The sequence below is a fragment of the Pelodiscus sinensis genome, chromosome 17 (assembly GCF_049634645.1).
Source record: "Pelodiscus sinensis isolate JC-2024 chromosome 17, ASM4963464v1, whole genome shotgun sequence".
Classification (NCBI taxonomy): Eukaryota; Metazoa; Chordata; order Testudines; family Trionychidae; genus Pelodiscus; species Pelodiscus sinensis.
The window spans coordinates 21604563-21624545 of NC_134727.1; the positions used below are offsets into that span (position 1 = coordinate 21604563).

General features: G+C 44.6%; 1 protein-coding gene across 1 annotated transcript in view; it reads left to right on the forward strand.

Annotated features, from left to right (window-relative positions):
- The window catches only part of LARS1 (leucyl-tRNA synthetase 1), a 62484-nt gene extending 44106 nt beyond the window's left edge, over nucleotides 1–18378 (forward strand). The window contains exons 26-32 of the mRNA XM_006128555.4: nucleotides 1437–1577; nucleotides 1677–1787; nucleotides 2913–3023; nucleotides 12506–12610; nucleotides 13495–13590; nucleotides 15581–15713; nucleotides 17812–18378. Coding sequence (XP_006128617.2) covers nucleotides 1437–1577; nucleotides 1677–1787; nucleotides 2913–3023; nucleotides 12506–12610; nucleotides 13495–13590; nucleotides 15581–15713; nucleotides 17812–18017 — 903 coding nt within the window. The 3' untranslated portion in view covers nucleotides 18018–18378. The remainder of the gene's footprint in view (nucleotides 1–1436; nucleotides 1578–1676; nucleotides 1788–2912; nucleotides 3024–12505; nucleotides 12611–13494; nucleotides 13591–15580; nucleotides 15714–17811) is intronic.
- The last annotated feature ends 1605 nt before the right edge of the window (nucleotides 18379–19983 follow it).

The following is a 19983-nucleotide window of genomic DNA, read 5'->3' on the forward strand; positions in this document are numbered from 1 at the left end:
TCCGAACTACTGTTACTCCTCGTGGAATCCTGATGTGCACAGTTGTAATACTCACACTGTAGGAACTTTTCTATATTTACAAATAGTTTTATACATTTAGCACAGTCACAAACACTGTAACTCAGTAAGACAGGGATAGTACAGAAGGTACATCTGAACATCCATATTTATGCCATTCCTGCATCTCTCTCCCTCTCCCCTTCCTTCCCTCCTGCTCGCAGCTGGGAATGTCACTTTTATAATACGTTACGCTAATTCTACCATATCTAATGCATATTCAGTAGGGGTTTCTCTCCTTTTCCTTATTTATATTTCTTCCCCTTACTAATGTTGAGGTATCCTTCAATATAGGTTAGTATATTAATGATTTTAACTCATCATATATGTCAATTTGTTGCCATGGCACTATTGTGGTTGGATGTTCTTTCCAAAACTTTTCAAAACCTGGTGCTAGCTAATGTTTCCATTGTTGCCTGACATCATTATAGACAAAATTCCCTCTTACACTGTACTTCAAATTCCCCAAAATTTAGGGGCTACTATTGGACCATTTATCTGTGCCAGAGTTCTTAGGCCTCTTGCTAACTGCTGAAGTCAGTATCTTACAGAATGCAAGCCTGTAGGTTCCTTGCATTACTGCCTAATATAATAAAGGCAAGGCAGTGAATATAGTAGACAAGCATGGGTTACAGTGTGTGTGTGTGTGTGTGTGTGTGTGTGTGTGTGTGTGTGTGTAAAATGCTGTATTTGTTACAATTCTTACACCAATATTAATTTTATATTTGATAATCTGTAGGTGAAGGCTTTATCCAAAGCTTGTTGAACTCAATAGAAAGATTTGTATTGGTTTCAGTGATGCTTAGATTAGGCTTGTGCTTAATACAGGATGTCTCCCATGTGTAAGTAGAGGGATTGTATAAATGCATGTCATACACAAAGAGTATATAACAGTGTGAAGCTTGTATATGAGGCTGTGTTTACAAGGATATTGTATTAATATACATAGTTTTAATGCAGTTATTTTGTATGCCTTATTGTTATGAGGTGACCTAAAATTAACCCAAATAACAATGCGGAGTTCATTCACTTAATCATACAGATGATATCTGCACACATGTAGGTAATTTAACAACCACAGAAGCAAATTTCAAGTTTGCAAATGAAAAGTTATATAATGGTATAATCATGAACATGTGTACTTAGGCATTAATAAACTTTTACAAATGCATACTAATTAGGACAATAATTCTGTATTTTACAGCTGAATTACAGAGCTAGTGAGTTGGTGTACTGCTTAATTTGAACTCTTCATGTATCTCCTAAATGTTCCATTTCCAATTAAAATAAAATAGAGAAGTCACCAGAATTTCTTGTCCATTAATCCCAATGCCTGTCTTTTTGTTTTGTTTTGTTTTGTTTTGTTTTGTTTTTGATAGCCTGACTCCATCATGAAAGCTTCATGGCCAGTAGTAGGTCCAGTGGATGAAATATTGATCCGATCTTCCCAGTACCTCATGGAGGCAGCCCATGATCTCCGACTGCGTCTCAAAAACTACATGGCGCCCGCTAAAGGAAAGGTGAAATACGTGAAGTTCCTTCTCCAAAAATATGAGCATAAAGTTAACAGATTCAGGGACTCCTTTGAGATGATACATATTTCTCCCTTCTTTCTTTAGAAAGGTAGTAAGGAGCTGCCCCAGAAGCCATCCCATTGCACCATCTATGTGGCAAAGAACTATCCACTGTGGCAATATACCACCCTCTCAGTTCTGCGCAAGCACTATCAGGTGAACTTTGACACTTACTGTAGTTCTCCATATGCTCTCCGTTTTACTGTCCACAAAACAAACATTAACTTAGCACCGAGTTATTTGAATGTAAGGAGAAATAGTTTTAACATGATTTGTTATGTTCTTATAACTCTTCAGGAGATTCCAGTGGTCAGTAAATATGGTTTTTGGCACTTGATTGTCCACAATATGACCCCATTGCTTTTGACATTTTTAAAATAGAAAATAGCCAGGATTTCATTACTTGTGATCTTTTTCACATGCATAGATTAGTAAAACATTTCTCTCCCCCTCTGTCCCATAATGTTTCTTGAGGAAATATTGGCTGATGCTTAGAAACATGAGTTCTTGTTCTCGGTGGGTATGGTATTCAGCATCTTTGGAGAAAATGTACTGAAATGTAATCAATTCCTCTTTCTTGTAAGTCATACAGTGTAAAGAAATCTGGCTTAAAAGCAGCAGACCCTACATTGTTGAGCTGCTGGAACTGATCCTGTAATTGTTATGGTGCATGAACAATTGTCCTCCTCTGCCCTGACAAGTCAATATCATAATGAATAAATTGTAGAGTTGTGGATTTCCCTCCCTGCCTGTACTACCAGAGTTACATTTTACATATGGTTGTAAATTAACAAATGTTGGTGTTCTGATGGTAAATTATATTGGAGAGAAGTCTACATTTTCTTTGCATCAGAGTTGAAGTGTGCCATTGAATCCAGAGGTACAATGGTTACTGCTGCCAGTGAAAATTGCAGGGCAAATATTGGAGTGTGGAATGTGAAATTTAAAAAATTAATGACTCGGTGTACTACTGCTTCGTGTCTGCTTGATGGGGGGTGTTATTACCCAAGATTAAAACGTGGCAAAAAATCAGGCATATCTAATGTTACAGATTTATGCATGTTGCTTTATGTAGTGAATACAGACATGGGATAACAGTTTCAAAATTGTATTTATTTCATTTAAAAGGTGATTTGATAATGGGACTCTGATAGGCAGAGGGAAGGCGTTTCAGGCATTCAGGGGAGTGTGATAGAAGGTGCAGTAGTAAATGATAAATTCCTGTGGAATGTGCTGATATTTGCTGTGCAGTGTTTAATGGATTGTTTTTCCATGATGTAGCTTAATGGAGGACAATTGCCAGATAACAAAGTAATTGCCAGTGAATTGAACATCTTACCAGAGCTCAAGAAATATATGAAGAGGGTTATGCCTTTTGTTGCCTTGATTAAGGTAGGTGTCAATGAATGGGGCTAAGATCAGGTGAAGTTTTCAGTCAAGAATAAGAGAATTATCTGAAATGTAGGCAGTTACCTAATGGTTAGAGTACATGCCTGGGTGATGGGAATCTAGTCTGCCATCTTGGGTAGGTCATTTAGCATTTTCAAGTCTGTTTCTTAACTGTAAAACAGATGATGTATCCCCAAGAAGAAAAAAAGGGAGCTTTTTGTTACTGTTTTATAAAGCACTTTGAGACCTTTGGACAAAAGATGCTGAGTGAGTACATTCAGTATATATCAGAGGGGTAGCCGTGTTAGTCTGGATCTGCAAAAGCGACAAGGAGTCCTGTGGCACCTTAACAGATGTATTGGAGCATAAGCTTTCATGGGCAAAGACCCACTTCATCAGATGCATGCTTCAGTATTTATTGTCCTATGTGAAGTATGGACTAGCTGACACTCAGTAACTTGCAAAATTGTGCCACAATGTCCAAGTGTATCCCTCCTGCATACATCAAAAACATCATTTGTTCTGAGAACACAAACAAGATGGGAATGTTAAAAATTGTCTTAGCAGAATTCTTCATATAATTTAGATGTTTGACACAGATCTGGAGTTAATTACTGGTCACTCAGTTTAAGTGTGCATCAAGGGATGGCTGAAGTAGAGTATTAGCCATGTCGTGTTACCTGTTCTCACAATTTTATTATTAATCTTGAAAGACTTAGGAATTTTCTTAACACTCCAGGTTCTTATCATGTAATCTTCATGAGAGTCAGAAAAGTAAGAGTGCATCTACGCAGCAGGGCTTAACTCGAAATAAGCTATGCACGTTGAGCTACGCCAATTGTGTAGCTTATTTAGAAATAGCTTATTTTGAAATTGGGAGTGTCTACACAGCACTTATTTCTAAATAGTGCACTCTTCCTCCGACTTCCCTTACTCCTTGTACAATAAGGGTTACAGGAGTCGGAGTAAGACGTCCTCCAGCTTGACAGTATTTTGACATTATTTTGAAATAACTGCCTGCTGTGTAGACGCAGACTAAGTTATTTCAAAATACAGAAGTTATTTCGAAATAATGTTGCTGTGTAGACGTACCCTAAGTTTCTATCCCTCATGGTGGAACAGAAAAGCTCGAACACAAGAACTTTGAATGCTGAAAACCAAAAGACCAATAAAGAGTCCAGTATTTATTATTTTTTTAAAATCTCCTGATCTTTTTTTAAGCCGGTTTCATGATTTTTGGGGGCCTGACTCATGATTTTTGAAAGCTTGAGTTGAGAATGCTGATCATGAGTAGAGGAGCTAACTAATGGGCATGTCAAAATGTTACATTTTCCCCTAAAGTAGAAGAAGGTAACTTGATTTTTTTAAACACATGTTAACAACATGTTCCTTTAATAGAGCAATGAGTTCTGTTGCACCATACACATGCAGGTTCATTGTCTCCCTTTGTACCCTGCACTGATATAATTACTACTTGCTGCTGAAGCACACAATGTTCAGAGAAATAGAATGGGTAAGCCCAGCTCTAACATTCCTTGCTGACTGTCCTTGTGGGCCAATATCTGCTGCATTAAAATATGCAAAGGGATATGGCATCCTTTTAAGATAAGCTAGTTTAATTCTTTCATCCCTTACATAAAACACACCATGTGCCTTTTCGGGATTAAGGGGAGCAGATTTTGTTAGGAAAGTTCTGTGTGTTTGTTTTCTTGATGTTGCAGAACTCCATTGATGTTGATTCTGAAGCTGTTGTCTGTCTTGCTTTGGCTCCAGAAAGTCACAGGGTCTGCTGTTCAATGTTTTAACTGTTCACTCTTGCAGGGGGTGTATTTCCTATATACAAGCCTGTATTTTAAGATCTTATCTGATGCCAGGTGGATAGTACTAACCAGATAGTTTGCTCTTATCATGATTCTTGGTCATGCTTACCACTTCACCTCCTTATGCATAAGGCTTATCAAACAGTCTCAGCACGTATGTTTTGAAGCAACAATAGATAGCAGTTACATAACCAGATCTTAGCAACATCCAGCCCAGATTTTTAATTCCCTAGGGAAGTGGTTCTCAGCCAGTGGTAAACGTACACAGACATCTTCCAGGGGATACATCAAATCATTCTGATATTTTCCTAGTTTTACCATCAGATATGTAAAATACACTAGTGAAATGAGTACATACTAAAATGTCATACAGATAGCGACTTGTGTATATTGCTCTATATAGTTATAAAATGAAATATAAGTACACTATTTATATTCCAATTGTTTTATTTTATAATCATATGGAAAGGAAGCAAATTTTCAGTAGTAATGTGTTGTGACACTTTTGTGTTTTTATGTCTGATTTTGTAAGCAAGTAGTTTAAGGAGTATGCAGGACAAATCAGAATCCTGAAAGGGCTACAGAAGTCCAGGAAGGTTGAGAGACATTGAGCCAACATGCTATGCTCAGAAGCAGATTACTCAGCAACTTCTTCATGCAAAAGATATTTCTTTCTATGCTTTCTGTCAGAGATTTTCTAATTTACAAAGTGAAGCAAATCACTGATGATTTAAGAATATTGTATATTTAAAATAATCAATGAATCAGGAAGCCACTATCATCTGAAATCTGACTTTATTAGACATTCAGTGAACACAGCTCAATTTATGAAAGCAGGAGAGGGGCTGGAGTCTTAGCTGTGAAAGGGAATTTCTGATTTGTTCTTATTAGAAATATCATAAATAGGAGATGACAGCCTGGCCACTTTTGAAGTCAATGGAAAAAGTCCCATTGGTTTCAGAGTGGTCTGAATTTCGTCCATTTTGTGTATTAAATTTAAATGTAGACGTTTTGAGTTAACTATGCTTTAATATACAAATTACCATTTTTTCTGAGTAACTTATCATACAATTACTTTGGACAGGTCCAATTTCGGCCTTCCTGTCCTGTCTCAAACTAGGCCATCAGACTGGACTTCCTGCTGTGAAGCAGCAGAAAAATGGCAGATTACTGAGACAGTCCCACAGTTTGCACTTTTTTTTAAAAAGTGCAATGTTCACAGCTATTTCTATATACATTTCAAATTCCATATTAAAATGCATTTTCATTTTCTAAATAACGTTCAGTCATACAAATGCTGGCACTGAAGTTCTTCTTCGAATGGTTGCTCATGTCCATTCGAAGTAGGTGTGTGCACCGCGTCTTCTGGAGCATTTTCCCTAGTGGTACCCGTAGCGCCGGCAGGGCGCCCCCTGGAGTGGTGCCGCCATGGCGGGGCATAAGTACCCCTGCCGGTGCTGCCCCACCTCAATTCCTTCTTACCGCAGCGACGGTCGCTGGAGCGTCTCCATATCTCCCAGTCTACTTAGTTAGTTAATGGTTCCCGTTCTCACATTCGTTTGTAAATAGTTCTCGCAGTTAGATAGTTAGGTTCTTTGCTTTGTTCCTTCCCCCTTGGGGTTAAGGAATGCCAGGGCCGCAAGGCTTCAAGATGTGCACTGACTGCGGGAAGTTTATGCCCAGGGGCAACCCACACGACAGCTGTCTTAAGTGCTTGGGTGAGGCTCATCTGGCTATTGCCTGTAAGATGTGCAAGTCATTTAAGCCCCGTACCAGAAAAGAAAGGGTTTCCCGCCTGAAACTTCTCTTCATGGAGACAGCGCTTCAACCGGTGCTGCCGGAACAGCCTGCGGTGCGCAGCGCACCGGCTTCCACGCAGGAAGCCCCTCACCGGCACCGCGTGTCGGCGTTGAGTTCTCGGCACCGGTCGCACTCTCCTCCAACTGAGAGAGTGAAGAAATCCCGGGGAAGGTCCCCTTCGAAGAAGACCACGTCGGTTGGGCACCACACTGTGGGCTTTCCGGTGCGCGTATCGTCCCCTTCCCGTCGCCGAACCGTCAGTCTCAGGGAGTTTCCAGCCATGCGCGAACTGCGCTGCAGTTGAGCTCCTTACCAGCTCCCCGCCTGGCGGTACCGGTGCCGTATCTGAGTAGCCATGTGGCGTCCACTCAGACTTTTCTCTCCTCCATGGAGGTCACCCAGGAGCCGGCGTCCATCTCCATTGCCTTCATCTGCACCGGCATCGACGCAGTGGTCTCGTCAGGCACCGGGCCTGGGTACCCCGGTGCCGCAACCGCCGGCCGCAACTCAACCGGCACCGGGCCTGAGCACCCCGGTGCTGCAGTCTTGGGCAGCGTCTCAACCGGCACCAAGCCTGAGCACCTCGGTGCCACAGCTGCTGGTGACTCAGCTGGCACCGGGCATGGGCACCCTGGTGCTGCAGCTGCTGGCGACTCAATCGGCACTTGGCCCGGGCACCCTGGTGCCGCAGCTGCTGGCAACTTAGCCGGCACCGGGCATAGGCACCCCGGTGCTGCAGGTGCTGGCGACTCAACTGGCACCGGGGCTGGGCACCCCAGGTCCCACAAATAGTGCGGCCACGACGTATTCATGCGGGTCAGCCTGAGTCAATGGCAAGGTTTGCCCCGCATTCTTCATCAGCTCCACCCTGGCCGGAGTCCGATTATTCCTCGGACTCAGCTGCTGCCTCTGTCCGTTAGGGCTCCTCGAGGGCATCCTTGACCCACAGGTCCAGGTCCAGACATAGGAGGGATCACACTCAACAAACGTGGCCTCCGCACCCACAGTGGCCTTTCTGGATCCCCAGGGCCTACCATCAGTGGCAAGGTCAGGTGCCTCCTTCTCTGGGGTTGGGGACTTCAGGGCACCGTTCCCAACCGTCGGCGTGCCTGTCCCGAGCCCCTCCCTCCCCTCTCCGGGCACCTCAACCCGATCCAGCGGCACCGCGACCGCCGGCACCGGAGGTGGACCCATCGGGAGCGCAAGCTACCCAGACAGCTCTGCAGTTGGTGACAACTGTTCCTATGCCATGTTGGGAGTCATCGTCGTCCCCGGACAAGGCACTAGCAGACCCTGCACCGAGTCTGCCATCAATGGATGCCCGCACGCACCAAGACCACCTCCATCGCATGGCTGCCAACTTGGCCGTTCTGGTGGAACCTGTCATCGAGGACACGGATCCAATGGTGGACATCCTCATGGAAGATGCGCCTGCGCGATTGGCCTTACCGCTTAACAAAACGGTATCAAAGATTACCAACGCCCTGTGGCAAACGCCGGCAACCTTGACCCCTACCTTAAAAGGGGTCGAGAGGCGTTATTACGTCCCAAACTCGGGGCATGATTACTTGTACTCACAGCCCACCCCCGGGTCCTTGGTCGTGCAGGCTGCGGCCCAAAAGGAAAGACTCCCTCTGCCGGGTCCTTCTCCAAAGGCTAGGGAGCCTAAGCGGCTGGACCTGTTGGGCCGTAAGGTTTACGCCACGGGGGCGTTACAACTCCGCATCGCAAAACAGCAGGCGATGCTGAGTAGGTATGCCTTTAACACCTGTCAGGCCGTCGAAAAGTTCCGAGACAGACTCCCTGTGGAGAACCGCCAGGAGTTCGCGGCTGTTGCCTCAGAGGGTAAAGTCATCTCGCGAACTGCTCTCCAGGCGGCTCTGGACACTGGATTCAGCAGCCCGCACGATGGCGACTGGTGTCGTTATGCATTGGGGGCATGGCTCCACGTCTCGGGAATTCCCCCAGATGTGCAGCATACAATTCAGGACTTGCCCTTTGAGAGCAAAGCTCTGTTCTCGGAGCACACCGACTCTAGGCTCCATACCCTGAAGGACACTAGGTGCACCCTAAAGTTCTTGGGCATCCACACGCCGGCCCCGCAGCAGCGACAGCTGCCCTATAGGCAGCAGGGAAGGGCGCAGCCCCAGGTCCCCCATGGAGATTACTGGAGGCGCCGTTCCCGGGCCTCTGGTGGAGGTTCCAGGGTGGCCGCGCACCCTCAGGGGGCTAGGGGTTGACATCATCGCCCCAGGACCGATACCCAGCGTGGAGGTCCTCACAGTCCTTCCCATCAGGGCAAGCTTCAGTTTTGACGCCTCGTTCGAGAGTCCCGTATCAATCTCCTGCCCTGGCCCTCCATTTGGGGCCAGGCTATCCCTTTTTGCCCATGCTTGGGCCATAATAACTTCAGATGCCTGGGTTCTGAACATTGTAAATGGAGGCTATTCTATCCCATTCCTAGGCCCGCCGCCCTCAAAACCCCCTTCTCTGTCTTTAGTAAGGGACACTCCGTATGAACACATCTTCTGTCAGGAGGTGTCTGCACTCCTCGAAAAAGGAGCGATAGAGGAGGTTCCTCCGCAGCTGCGAGGAAGGGGTTTTTACTCCCGTTATTTTGTTGTCCCCAAACCGAAGGGAGGGGTCCGCCCCATCTTGGACCTCGGAGATTTAAACAAGGCGGTCATAAAACACTAGTTCAGAACGGTGACCTTGGCATCGGTCATCCCAGTGCTACAATTAGGAGACTGGTACGCGACTCTCAACCTCAAGGACGCGTACTTCCACGTGGCAATCAGACCCAGCCACAGGAGGTTCCTCAGGTTTATGGTGGGCCAATACCATTTTCAGTTTACAGTGCTCCCTTTTGGTTTATGTACGGCACCGAGGGTATTCATGAAATGCATGGCGGTGGTTGCTGCATATCTCCGCAAACAAGGGGTGCACGTGTTTCCGTACCTCGCCGACTGGCTGATCCGAAGTCGCTCGTACGAGCAGATAAAAGCTCACGTGGCACTCACAAGAGCCCTTTTCCTAAGGTTAGGACCAACTTGATGTCAAGAAGTCATCCCTGACTCCCTCGCAACAGATAGAATCGTGGGAGCTCTTCTCAATTCGAGGGTGGCAAGGGCGTTCCTGCCCAAGAGCAGGTTCCTCCATAGTGGAGCTGATCTCGGGGCTAACCCGGTCCCCTATAACGACCCCTCGGGTCTGCTCCAGGCTCCTGGGCCATATGGCGGCGTGTACGTACACAGTCCGCCATGCCAGATTGCGGATGAGACCCATGCAGGCGTGGTTGGCGAGGGCCTTCAGCCAGTCCAGGGGTCTTTGGGACTCGATAATTATGGTGCCCACAGAAATTCTGGACTCCCTCCTATGGTGGACCCAGGAAACTGTGGTATGCAGTGGGGTCCCTTTCAATACCCCTCCCCCCCTGATGCTGATCACCGATGCGTCCAACCTGGGCTGGGGAGCGCACCTGGGGCGACACAGGACTCAAGGCCTTTGGTCCCCCTCCGAGCAAGCCCTACACATAAATGTCCGGGAATTGCGGGCGGTGAGGCGAGCCTGCGAAGCCTTCCTGCCAAGGCTCGCCCACCGCTCGATCCTGGTTCGTATGGACAACACAGCGGCGGTCTTTTACCTCAACAAGCAGGGTGGGGCGTGATCACCTCCCCTCTGCAAAGAGGCCCTGCAACTTTGGCATTTGTGTGTCAAACACGGTATCACACCTCAAGTGGAATACCTCCCGGGGTGCAAAAACCTGCTAGTGGACACGCTGAGCAGATCCTTTGGAGCCCACGAGTGGACCCTCAAGGATTCTCCGCCAGGTTTTCCGCAGGTGGGGTTATCCCCGCCTAGACCTGTTCGCCTCGGCAAGCAATGCCAAATGCAGAACCTACTGCTCCCTGCTGGGGATGGGGAAATATTCCCTGGGGGATGCCCTGACGACCGTGTGGCCAGAGGGCATTCTCTATGCCTTTCCCCCGTTTCCCCTAATTTCCAGGGTATTGACCAGGGCAAGGAAATTTCGGTCCTCGATCATTCTCATAGCCCCCAGTGACCCAGACAGTTCTGGTTCCCCATCCTAGTGGACATGCTTGTCCAGGACCCAATAGCACTCCTTCTAGTCCGGGATCTGCTAAGTCAACCCTGGGACAAGGGGATCATGGTTCACCCAGATGTCCGGTCTCTCCACCTAATGGCATGGTTTATCCGTGGTTGAACCAACCTGAAAGGGAATGTTCCCAAGAGGTTCAGATGGTTCTCCTCAGTAGCAGGAAACCCTCTACTAGATGGTCGTACGCTGCCAAGTGGCGGCGCTTCTCGTCTTGGGCGTCCCGGAGAGGAGTACACCTGTCCTCAGCTCCTATTCCAACTATTCTTAACTACCTTTTCCAGCTTCGGTCTAGTGGCCTATCTTTCTCTTCTATCAAAGTCCATGTGGCATCTCTCTCCGCCTTCCACGTTGGTATGGCAGGAGTCTCCCTTTTTTCTAACCCGGTGTTAAAACGGTTTCTTACTGGCCTAGAAAAACTGTACCACTCGGTGAGGGCCCCGCTTCCCGCCTGGCCATTACCCGTGGCCATTACTTCGGCTCCAATGGGTGTCGGAACTAAGGGCGTTAACTATAGACCCGTCCTACCTTGTCTTTTCCAGTAACAACTTAAGGCTACGGCCTCATCCAGCCTTCCTCCCGAAGGTGGTATCACCATTCCACCTGTCCCAGGAGATTTATCTCCCAGTTTTTTTCCCAAAACCTCATGCCTCCTCTAAGGAGCGGGTTCTGCACTCCCTGGACGCCAAGCGGGTGCTGGCGTTCTACATTGATAGGACCAAGCCGTTCCGTAAATCACAACAATTGTTTATTGCATTTGGGGACAGGGTGAAAGGGTCGCCTATTTCCACGCAAAGACTATCAAGATAGGTGGTGCAATGCATCACAGAATGCTATCACCTGGCTGGTAAAACCCCACCCAGGGTGAAAGCACACTCCACCAGAGCGCAGGCGTCCTCGATGGCCTTTGGTGCCCAGGTACCGATCACAGAAATTTGCAGGGCAGCCACCTGGTCTTCCCTTCACACGTTTGCAACACACTATGCGCTACCTCAGCAGGCCAGGGAGGATGCAAGGGTGGGCTCTGCAGTCCTCGAATCTGTGATGTAAATATGTTTCCGGTTGTCTTTGTTCTTAAATGGTGCCTTATCAGTGTTGAATTGTTCAAATAAATCCGTTTATTGTTCACCTCACTTCATGACTCTGGTGGTATGACTGCTCTGACCCCTCCTCCATGGGGTTAGCTTGGTAGTCACCTACTTCGAATGGACATGAGCAACCACTCGAAGAAGAAAAGAACGGTTACTTACCTGTAACTGTTGTTCTTCGAGATGTGTTGCTCATGTCCATTCGTCTCCCACCCTGCCTCCCCTTCGTCGGAGTATCCGGCAAGAAGGAACTGAGGTGGGGCAGCGCCGGCAGGGGTACTTATGCCCCGCCATGGCGGCGCCACTCCAGGGGGCGCCCTGCCGGCGCTACGGGTACCGCTAGGGAAAACGCTCCAGAAGACGCGGTGCACACACCTACTTTGAATGGACACGAGCAACTCATCCCGAAGAACAACAGTTACAGGTAAGTAACCGTTCTTTTCCCTTCCCCTTCTCTGTGTCAGTATCTCACTGCAGATTCAGCCATTTCACTGTCAATTGTAACTCTAGTGTGTGGTGAAATTGCTAGCAAAGAACTCTAACAGTGAATAGAGTGGTCTACTAAGGACAGGTGCAGCTGGAGTCTATAGCTTCTAATGTCATTTTAATTTGCAGCCTTAGAGAGTTTTAATCCAAATTTTCCTTCTTCTAACATGGCAGGAAAATCTGGAGAAGAAGGGACCACGTGTTCTTGATCTGGAGCTGGAATTCGATGAACGGGCTGTGCTCATGGAGAATATTGTCTATTTGACAAATTCCCTGGAGGTTAGTGTTCATTTGGGGCATATTTTATTTGACCTTCATTGGAGTAGCTGATTAGCTAAGCACTTGCTTTGATTTTAAACATACCGAAATTAATTTCTGACTTTGGGGTGCCCTTGAACTTGTCATGGTCTTAGTGATGCACATGCTTGTACAAAAACAGAGTTTGCTCTAATTGAGAGAAGTCTCTTCATATGGACACTGAGCATGCCAGGGATAACCTAGCTGTGAAGGGCCAGTTCTCTCTGGCATTGTGCTTGTGACAAAAGTCTCTTCACCAGTAGACATTGGAAGACATCAGACAATATTCTGACTTCCTTAAAAAATGGCTAATCAGCAACTCAGCTGTGGAAGGCTGTTCTAAGGTAGTGCCAGTGAGCATGGTCAGAATTATTTTGCTGTAATACCTTCTGATCTTGCTGTTGCAACTATATCTTGTCTCCTAAAAGGAATAATGTACGTGTCAGTGCATTTAGAGCTAGAACTTGGTGCATACTGTTTTTTCAGTGCATGTGGATGCCAGTTTGGGAATGATTATGCCTTTTCATGTCGTGGCCAGAATTCAGATCAAAGGACAGGGCCATAATAAGGGGAAAACCTTGGCACGGTTACAGGAAATAATTTATTTCAGGATTTCTAATCTCATGAATTGAAAGCTGTTGAATACCTCACTTTGTATTCCGTAATGTATGAAGTCATTGATCTTAGATAAATATTCAATTCAACCATCTGAGCAAAGCATCCTGCTCACAATAGTTTGCTGTTTCTGTTGTTCCTCGGTTGCCTTTTTTCAGTGGAATTTGCCTTTCTCTGTACTGTAGAAACAGCTGTATTTCAGTGGCCTGGGATGATGATACTTTCATTTCTTCTTTCCCAATGCTCCACAGCTGGATCAGATCGAAGTGAAATTTGCTTCTGAAGCAGATGACAAAATAAAAGAAGAGTGCTGTCCTGGAAAACCATTTTCTGTCTTCAGAACAGAAGTAAGTTCAGAAATCCAGAGGCATTGGAAATACAGATGCATCATTAACTGATTTTAAAAAATAAAATGACTTTCAATTTGAGGATGTGTTCCCATCAGCAAATATATGCATAGGAGGGCTAGGTGGCTCAGAGCACTGGTGACAGAATATGCTGCCTCATGTTAAGCTTAAAATTGTAACAACTAAATTGTCATTTTCTTGCTATTCAGGAGCCCGTGATACATGAATTTGTTCTCAGTCCAGTTCCCAGTGGATGCATTTGCACATCATAAACATCCGTCCCCCTACTTGCATCTTGATGGGTGTTTCTGTTGAAAAAGCCAGAAAGTGAATGTGTGTGGGGACTACAATATCTTTTGATGTTTATAAGTGGAACGAGGCATGTTGCAAGACTTTAGTCTCACAAGCACTGAATTAATTTTAAGAAGTGACGCTTGTTTTGTTTTTAAAATGTAGAATTTCACATGACTATGGCCATGTCTTCACTTGCAGGAAGACTGATGCTGCAGTGGTTGATCTTTCGGCTTTTGATTTAGCAACTCCAGTAAAGACTAGCTAAATCAAATGCTGAGGATGCCCCAGTTGGCGCTAGTACTTGTATTCATAGCAAGGAGTAAGGGAAGTCAATGGGAGCATTTCTCCCATCAATTTTTTGCTAAGAGGATGGAGCTGAAGCTCAGCTTAATGTGCATTGACTCTAGCTATGTTTTTTACCTAGCTGGAATTGCGTTCTTTTAAGCCGACCTTCCCCTGTAGTGTGGACCTGACCTATGATTGTGTCTTAAATTAATTTTTTTAGTAGAGCCTTTTTAACAGAGAAGCTCATTGCAGGCGACTGAATTTGGAGAATTTCCTTACCCCCACCACACGCATACACACACATGCTTATGAATAACACTAGAAAGGGATGGGTGGTCTTAGGATCATAGAACACTGGAACTGGAAGGTACCTTGAGAGATCATCAAGTCCAGTCCCCTGCCTTCACGGCAGGACCCACTACTGTCTAGACCAGGGCTACTCAACTTTGGAAGCCCCGTGAGCCACAATGATACAGCACATACCGCGGGCCACAACTTAAGTGTGGTTGCATATACATGCAAATATATGCAAATAGTTTCTTTCACACTGACAGGCATAAATACAACAGTTAAGGAGAGACTACACAACGTGCAGGCCCCATTTATGTCAGTTCTGTTGATATTAATAAAATGCAGTGTTTACCCGATTTCCATCCATATGGCAGCACGTTTAATGAGCAACAACAGTCCAGGAATTTACCCACTAAAATGCATGTCAGCAGAAGACCATTATATTGATTGCTTTTTTGTTTTGGCTCCCACCCAAGGGCTGCGTGTTGAGTAGTCCTGGTCTAGACCATCCCTGATAGATGTCTATCTAACCTGCTCTTAAGTATCTCCAGAGATGGAGATTCCACAACCTCCCTAGGCAATTTATTCCAGTGTTTAACCATCCTGACAGGATTTTGATTACGAATTAGGAAATAATTGCAACAATGTACTACTAGACTGCATTGCATTTTGTGAAAACAACAAAGATTTGTAAATTCAGACCCCATTATACCGCTATGTGGTGAAATCTGTGAGTGCTAAAGTGAGTTATAAGGCAGGGAGCTCAGTGAAGGACAACGTAATGTTATCTTTTACAATCTTTGAGCTAGTTATAATAATTAGATATGGCTTCTTGGCTATCTTGAAAGAAAAACTGGAGCATATTGAGTGATGGGTATGAAAAACCCCTCCATTTATTTATTTATATATATAAATAATGTGTGTGTGCACATGCTATAGTTTACTTTTTTAAGTCTGTGATGGTGCTTGCATCTATCTTCTGATATTCAGTGTTTCTGAATAAAAGGTTATTTTATCATCCAGAATGCTCTCTTTGTTCCCTTGTTGGTTGTATGCTTCTTTACATGCCTCCATAAAAAGCATGATTGTTTTTACAAAAAAATGTTCTAATTTCTTACAGCCTGGTGTGTCTTTATTTTTGGTGAACCCCCAGCCGTCTAATGGCCACTTCTCTACAAAAATTGAGGTCAGGCAAGGAGACGGTAGAGATGCAATAATCAGGCGTTTAATGAAGGTGGACAGAGGAATCAAAGGTAAATGCTGGTTTGGAAGTACAGAGATCACATTTCATCCAGGCCAGCTCTGAACAATTGTGCAGTTTCTGAAATTCCCTGGAGACACTGGGAAACAGGAGGCAGCTTGGCAGGACTTCATTATCAACAGGAATCTCTTTCTGCTTAGTAAGAAGCAAAGAGCTCTGTGCCCAGTGAGTGTGAACGTAAGCTGAAGCTGGTTGCACACTCCTTTAGAGGAGTAAAATTGCAGAAGCTGAAACATGATTGACAATCAAATGAGTATGCCTCTGATGCGAACCCTTATTAATCATTGTCTTCCCTCCTTCGTTAGTCTTTTATTCTCTGCCAAAAAAGCCTCTATTCTCTATTAGTGATTTGCACAGTAGATATGTCCTTGTGCCAGGAATCCCCAAGAGTGTGAGTTAATAATCTAATAGTCTCCTACAAGGCTCTTCTTCCAGTAGGGTGAGGGCCTCTGGGGGTAGAGCCTTCAGAACAGACTTTCCAGATTGCAATTTATTTTCGGTTTAGATGTTTAAAATGAATTAACTGCAGTGCCAGTTTGACATTCAAATCTTCTTTAGCCTGCAAAGCTTCTCTAAATCCTGGATTCTTACCAATCTACAGACATAGTCTTTAGGGAGGGAGCTCTTTTGTTGTAGTACATCTCAAGTCTCTGGGCATGCAGGCTAAACAATACCAACTACATTGGTATGCTTTATAATGTGAACACTTGTCCTCTAAGAACCTGGATAGGAGCCATTAATTCATTTCAAATGAGACCTCTGAAAAGTTGTCCAGTGATCTGTCAGTCACTGTTGACCTCTGCAAGATTGGAACTGATGACCTGAATGTGAAAGGCTTAATATTCTATTACAGATCCCCTGAGCCATCCATTCCGTCATGCACTAAATACCTTATTTTAAAATTTTAAATTTCCAACTCTGTAGTGTTAAAAGAAATAGGGGATAAGTAGCAGTAGAATCTTTTTGAGAGCACTTAAAGTTCATTGGCAGTAATGAGCTGCAGTGTGAAGGCATTAAGGCAAATACGTTTTGTCACCTAGGAGCCAGATTCTGCATGTAAACTGCTATAAATTCTGTTCCACCCCACTTAGAACAAAGTAAGAGGTAACTGTGTCACATAATCATCAACAGCTAAAATGCAGGCTCTGCAACTATCCTGTAGCAACAATTGAAAGTAAATTAAAGATTCTTTCAAATCTTTGTTGTTTCTAGGTGATAGGCTGGTAAGAACAACAACTTTCTGTTGAAGACTAGTAGTGAGAGAGAGGCTTATCTGGCAATTACATTCTGGGCTTGTTAGTATAGGTCTTGAGAAGTGAATTGTTGTTTATAGTCTGTAATAGATGCTGGTAATGTCATTCAGTGCTGAGCTCTAGAAATCGGGACTCCTGGGTTCTATTCCCATTTCTGTTAGTGACTTGCTTTGTGACCGACTTGTATAACCTCTGGGTATGTCTAGACTACACGCCTCTGCCGACAGAGGCATGTAGATTAGGCTACCCAACATAGTCAGTGAAGGGGGGATTTGAGTAATCCCCGCTTCATTAAAATAAACAAGGCTGCCGTGCTGTGCCAATGATCAGCTGATCTGACACAGCGTGGTAGTCTAGACATGGATCTGTTGGCTGGGGAAGCCTTTGCTGACCGATCCTGTAAACCTCGTTTCACGAGGCATAAGGGATCGGTCAGCAAAGGCTTCCCCAGACGACAGATTTGCGTCTTGTCTACCGTGCTGTGCCGGATCAGCTGATCATTAGCAAAGAGTGGTGGCCATGCTTATTTTAATGAAGCGGGGATTATTTAAATCCCCACTTCATTGACTATGTCGGGTAGCCTAATCTACATGCCTCTGTTGGCAGAGGCATGTAGTCTAGACATCCCTCTGTTCCCATTCGTAAAATGGTTATAATGCCTACCATATACAGCTATTGAAGCTTAATTGGTGTTCATAAGGTGTTATGTGTTTCTTTGAAGAAAGGTGCCACAGAAGAGCCCATTATTAATTAAAGACATCCATTCTGGTTAGTGTGGGTGACATACAAACCTATGTATAGACACCTGTGACATGAGACTTGTTCATTTTTTTGTAGAGCTCTCCAAAGTAAAACTAATGCGGTTTGATGATCCTGTGCTGGGCCCCCGTCGTGTTCCTGTGCTTGGAAAAGAAGATGCAGAGAAAACACCCATTTTAGAGCAAGCTGTTTTCCACCTTGACCTGGCAGAGAAACGGGTTCACATCACCGAAAATGGGCTGACAGCCGATATTGGCGACACAATTGTCTATCTAGTTCATTAAATTGTGGACTACACCAGCTTGATCCTGGGTTAATATGACCTTTTAAAACTCTAGAATGGTTTTGTAAACATCCATTATGGACCAAAATAACTGTCATTTCTTAAACAAAATCTAATTTAGTGGGCTCCCAAAATCTTTTAAAAAGGGATATAATAAACATTTTCCTCCTTGTCCTTGGCTCTTCTTGAAAGAAGTAATTTTCCCAAATGCTGACAGCAAATTCACCTTTTTCAAGAGCTTCCTAGCCTTTTGGTATTAGAGAAAGCATTACAAGGTATTAGTCTTATCGACTACATACTGATTTCTATATGGATGTCTTATGGATAGATTGATAAAAATAATAGAGGAAAAATTGCATTTATTTACATTCTCTGTCTCAAAGATTGTGGTGGGGATTTAAGCATAATGCATTGGATTTTGATGTGGACCTGTAGCTCAGAAGGAATTTCATAGTGCATATCCCTCAACAAAAGTATACATGGACATTTTCTCAATGAATATAAAATAAAATAGGCAAAAATTAATATTAAGTATTGAGGCTTACCTCAAGCAAGGTGCTGTTAGTTAAGGCCTTGCACTTCACTTTAAAAAGTTCTACAAACAATTTTAAGAACAAAGTAAAGAGAGAAAGTATCCTTTTCCTAAACAATTTCAGTTTGAACTATCCTGGCTTTGATGATTCCAGGATTGCTGATTTTTTTTAAATGAGCTGTTCTATCATAAGTCACAAACAGTATAATAAAGGATGTTCAGCTTGTATAGTGAGAAGGGCCTATGTTAGATGTGAGCATCAGCACAAACTGCTTCAGAAATCTTATACATACAATATTAATCTTTGCAGATTTATATTTAAATGTCACTGGCCGCAGGCAGAAATGGGATAGTTTGTCCTGTACAATAAGCCTTTGATTTTCACAACTTCTGATACCACCCTGGGCTTAGCATGGTAACAAAGCAAGATCAGATTTATAACGGGTGTGAAAATAAAGGGACTAGTATACTAATATAAGACAATCTTAATGAGAGTTAAATAATGCCATGTCTCTTAGGAGGGGGAGTCTCCCCTTTCATTTTTCCATTCTTATGTATTTTAATGTGTATGATGTGCCCCCTCACCGTGGCAGTGTGCATATACAAACGTAGTTAGACATACATTATTTCCCTCTATTCCAATAACTAAAGTAATATGCCAATAAACCTCACCAATGTAAACAAATATTCCTTTGCCACTAGTCCTTTCACAGCCCCACCAAGCAAATGTTTGAGAAATGGGATTTTTATTGTTCCTTAAAGATCCACCCTCACACCATTGGGGGAAATAAATTCCATAGCAGAGGGCTACCCACTGGACATGCCTGGCCCATAGGGCGTGTTAGCTTGAATTCCCTCTGATGTCTACTACCATTGCAGGATTTGAGAGAGGAGGTTCTACTTCAGCTACGTTAGGCTTTATGGGGCAAAGCTTTGAATTGAACATGGGTAGGAGCCGGTACTGTTGTTTGAGAATAGGTGCCATTTTTTCCCTCCACCCATCACCAATTGATATAGCAGCAGGGCATAAGTAATGATATCAGTTATCGTTGGCAAATTCTATAGGTCGCCTCTTTACAAGTCAGCAGGAGAATGACTCTATCTTATAGGTGTCAACTTCCCCATTAACCGGGGGGAGCTCTGCCTCCACTGCTCCCTTCCCTCCAAGCCTTTGCCCCGTCTCTTCCCATCTCTGCTTCACTCTCGCCCCACCTGTTCCCTCCCACATCTCCCAAGTGCACTGTGTCCTGGCTCATCCCTCTCTCTCCTAGAGCCTCCTGAACACCACAAAACACTGTTTAAAAGTGGATGAGAGGTGCTAGGAGAGTTGGGGAAGAAGTTGGTCAATGGGGCTGTTGGCAGGTGAGAGGCACTAGGGGAAAGAGTTGCAGAGGTAGAGCTTGTCTGCCAAAGGGTGCTGAGCACCTGCTAATTT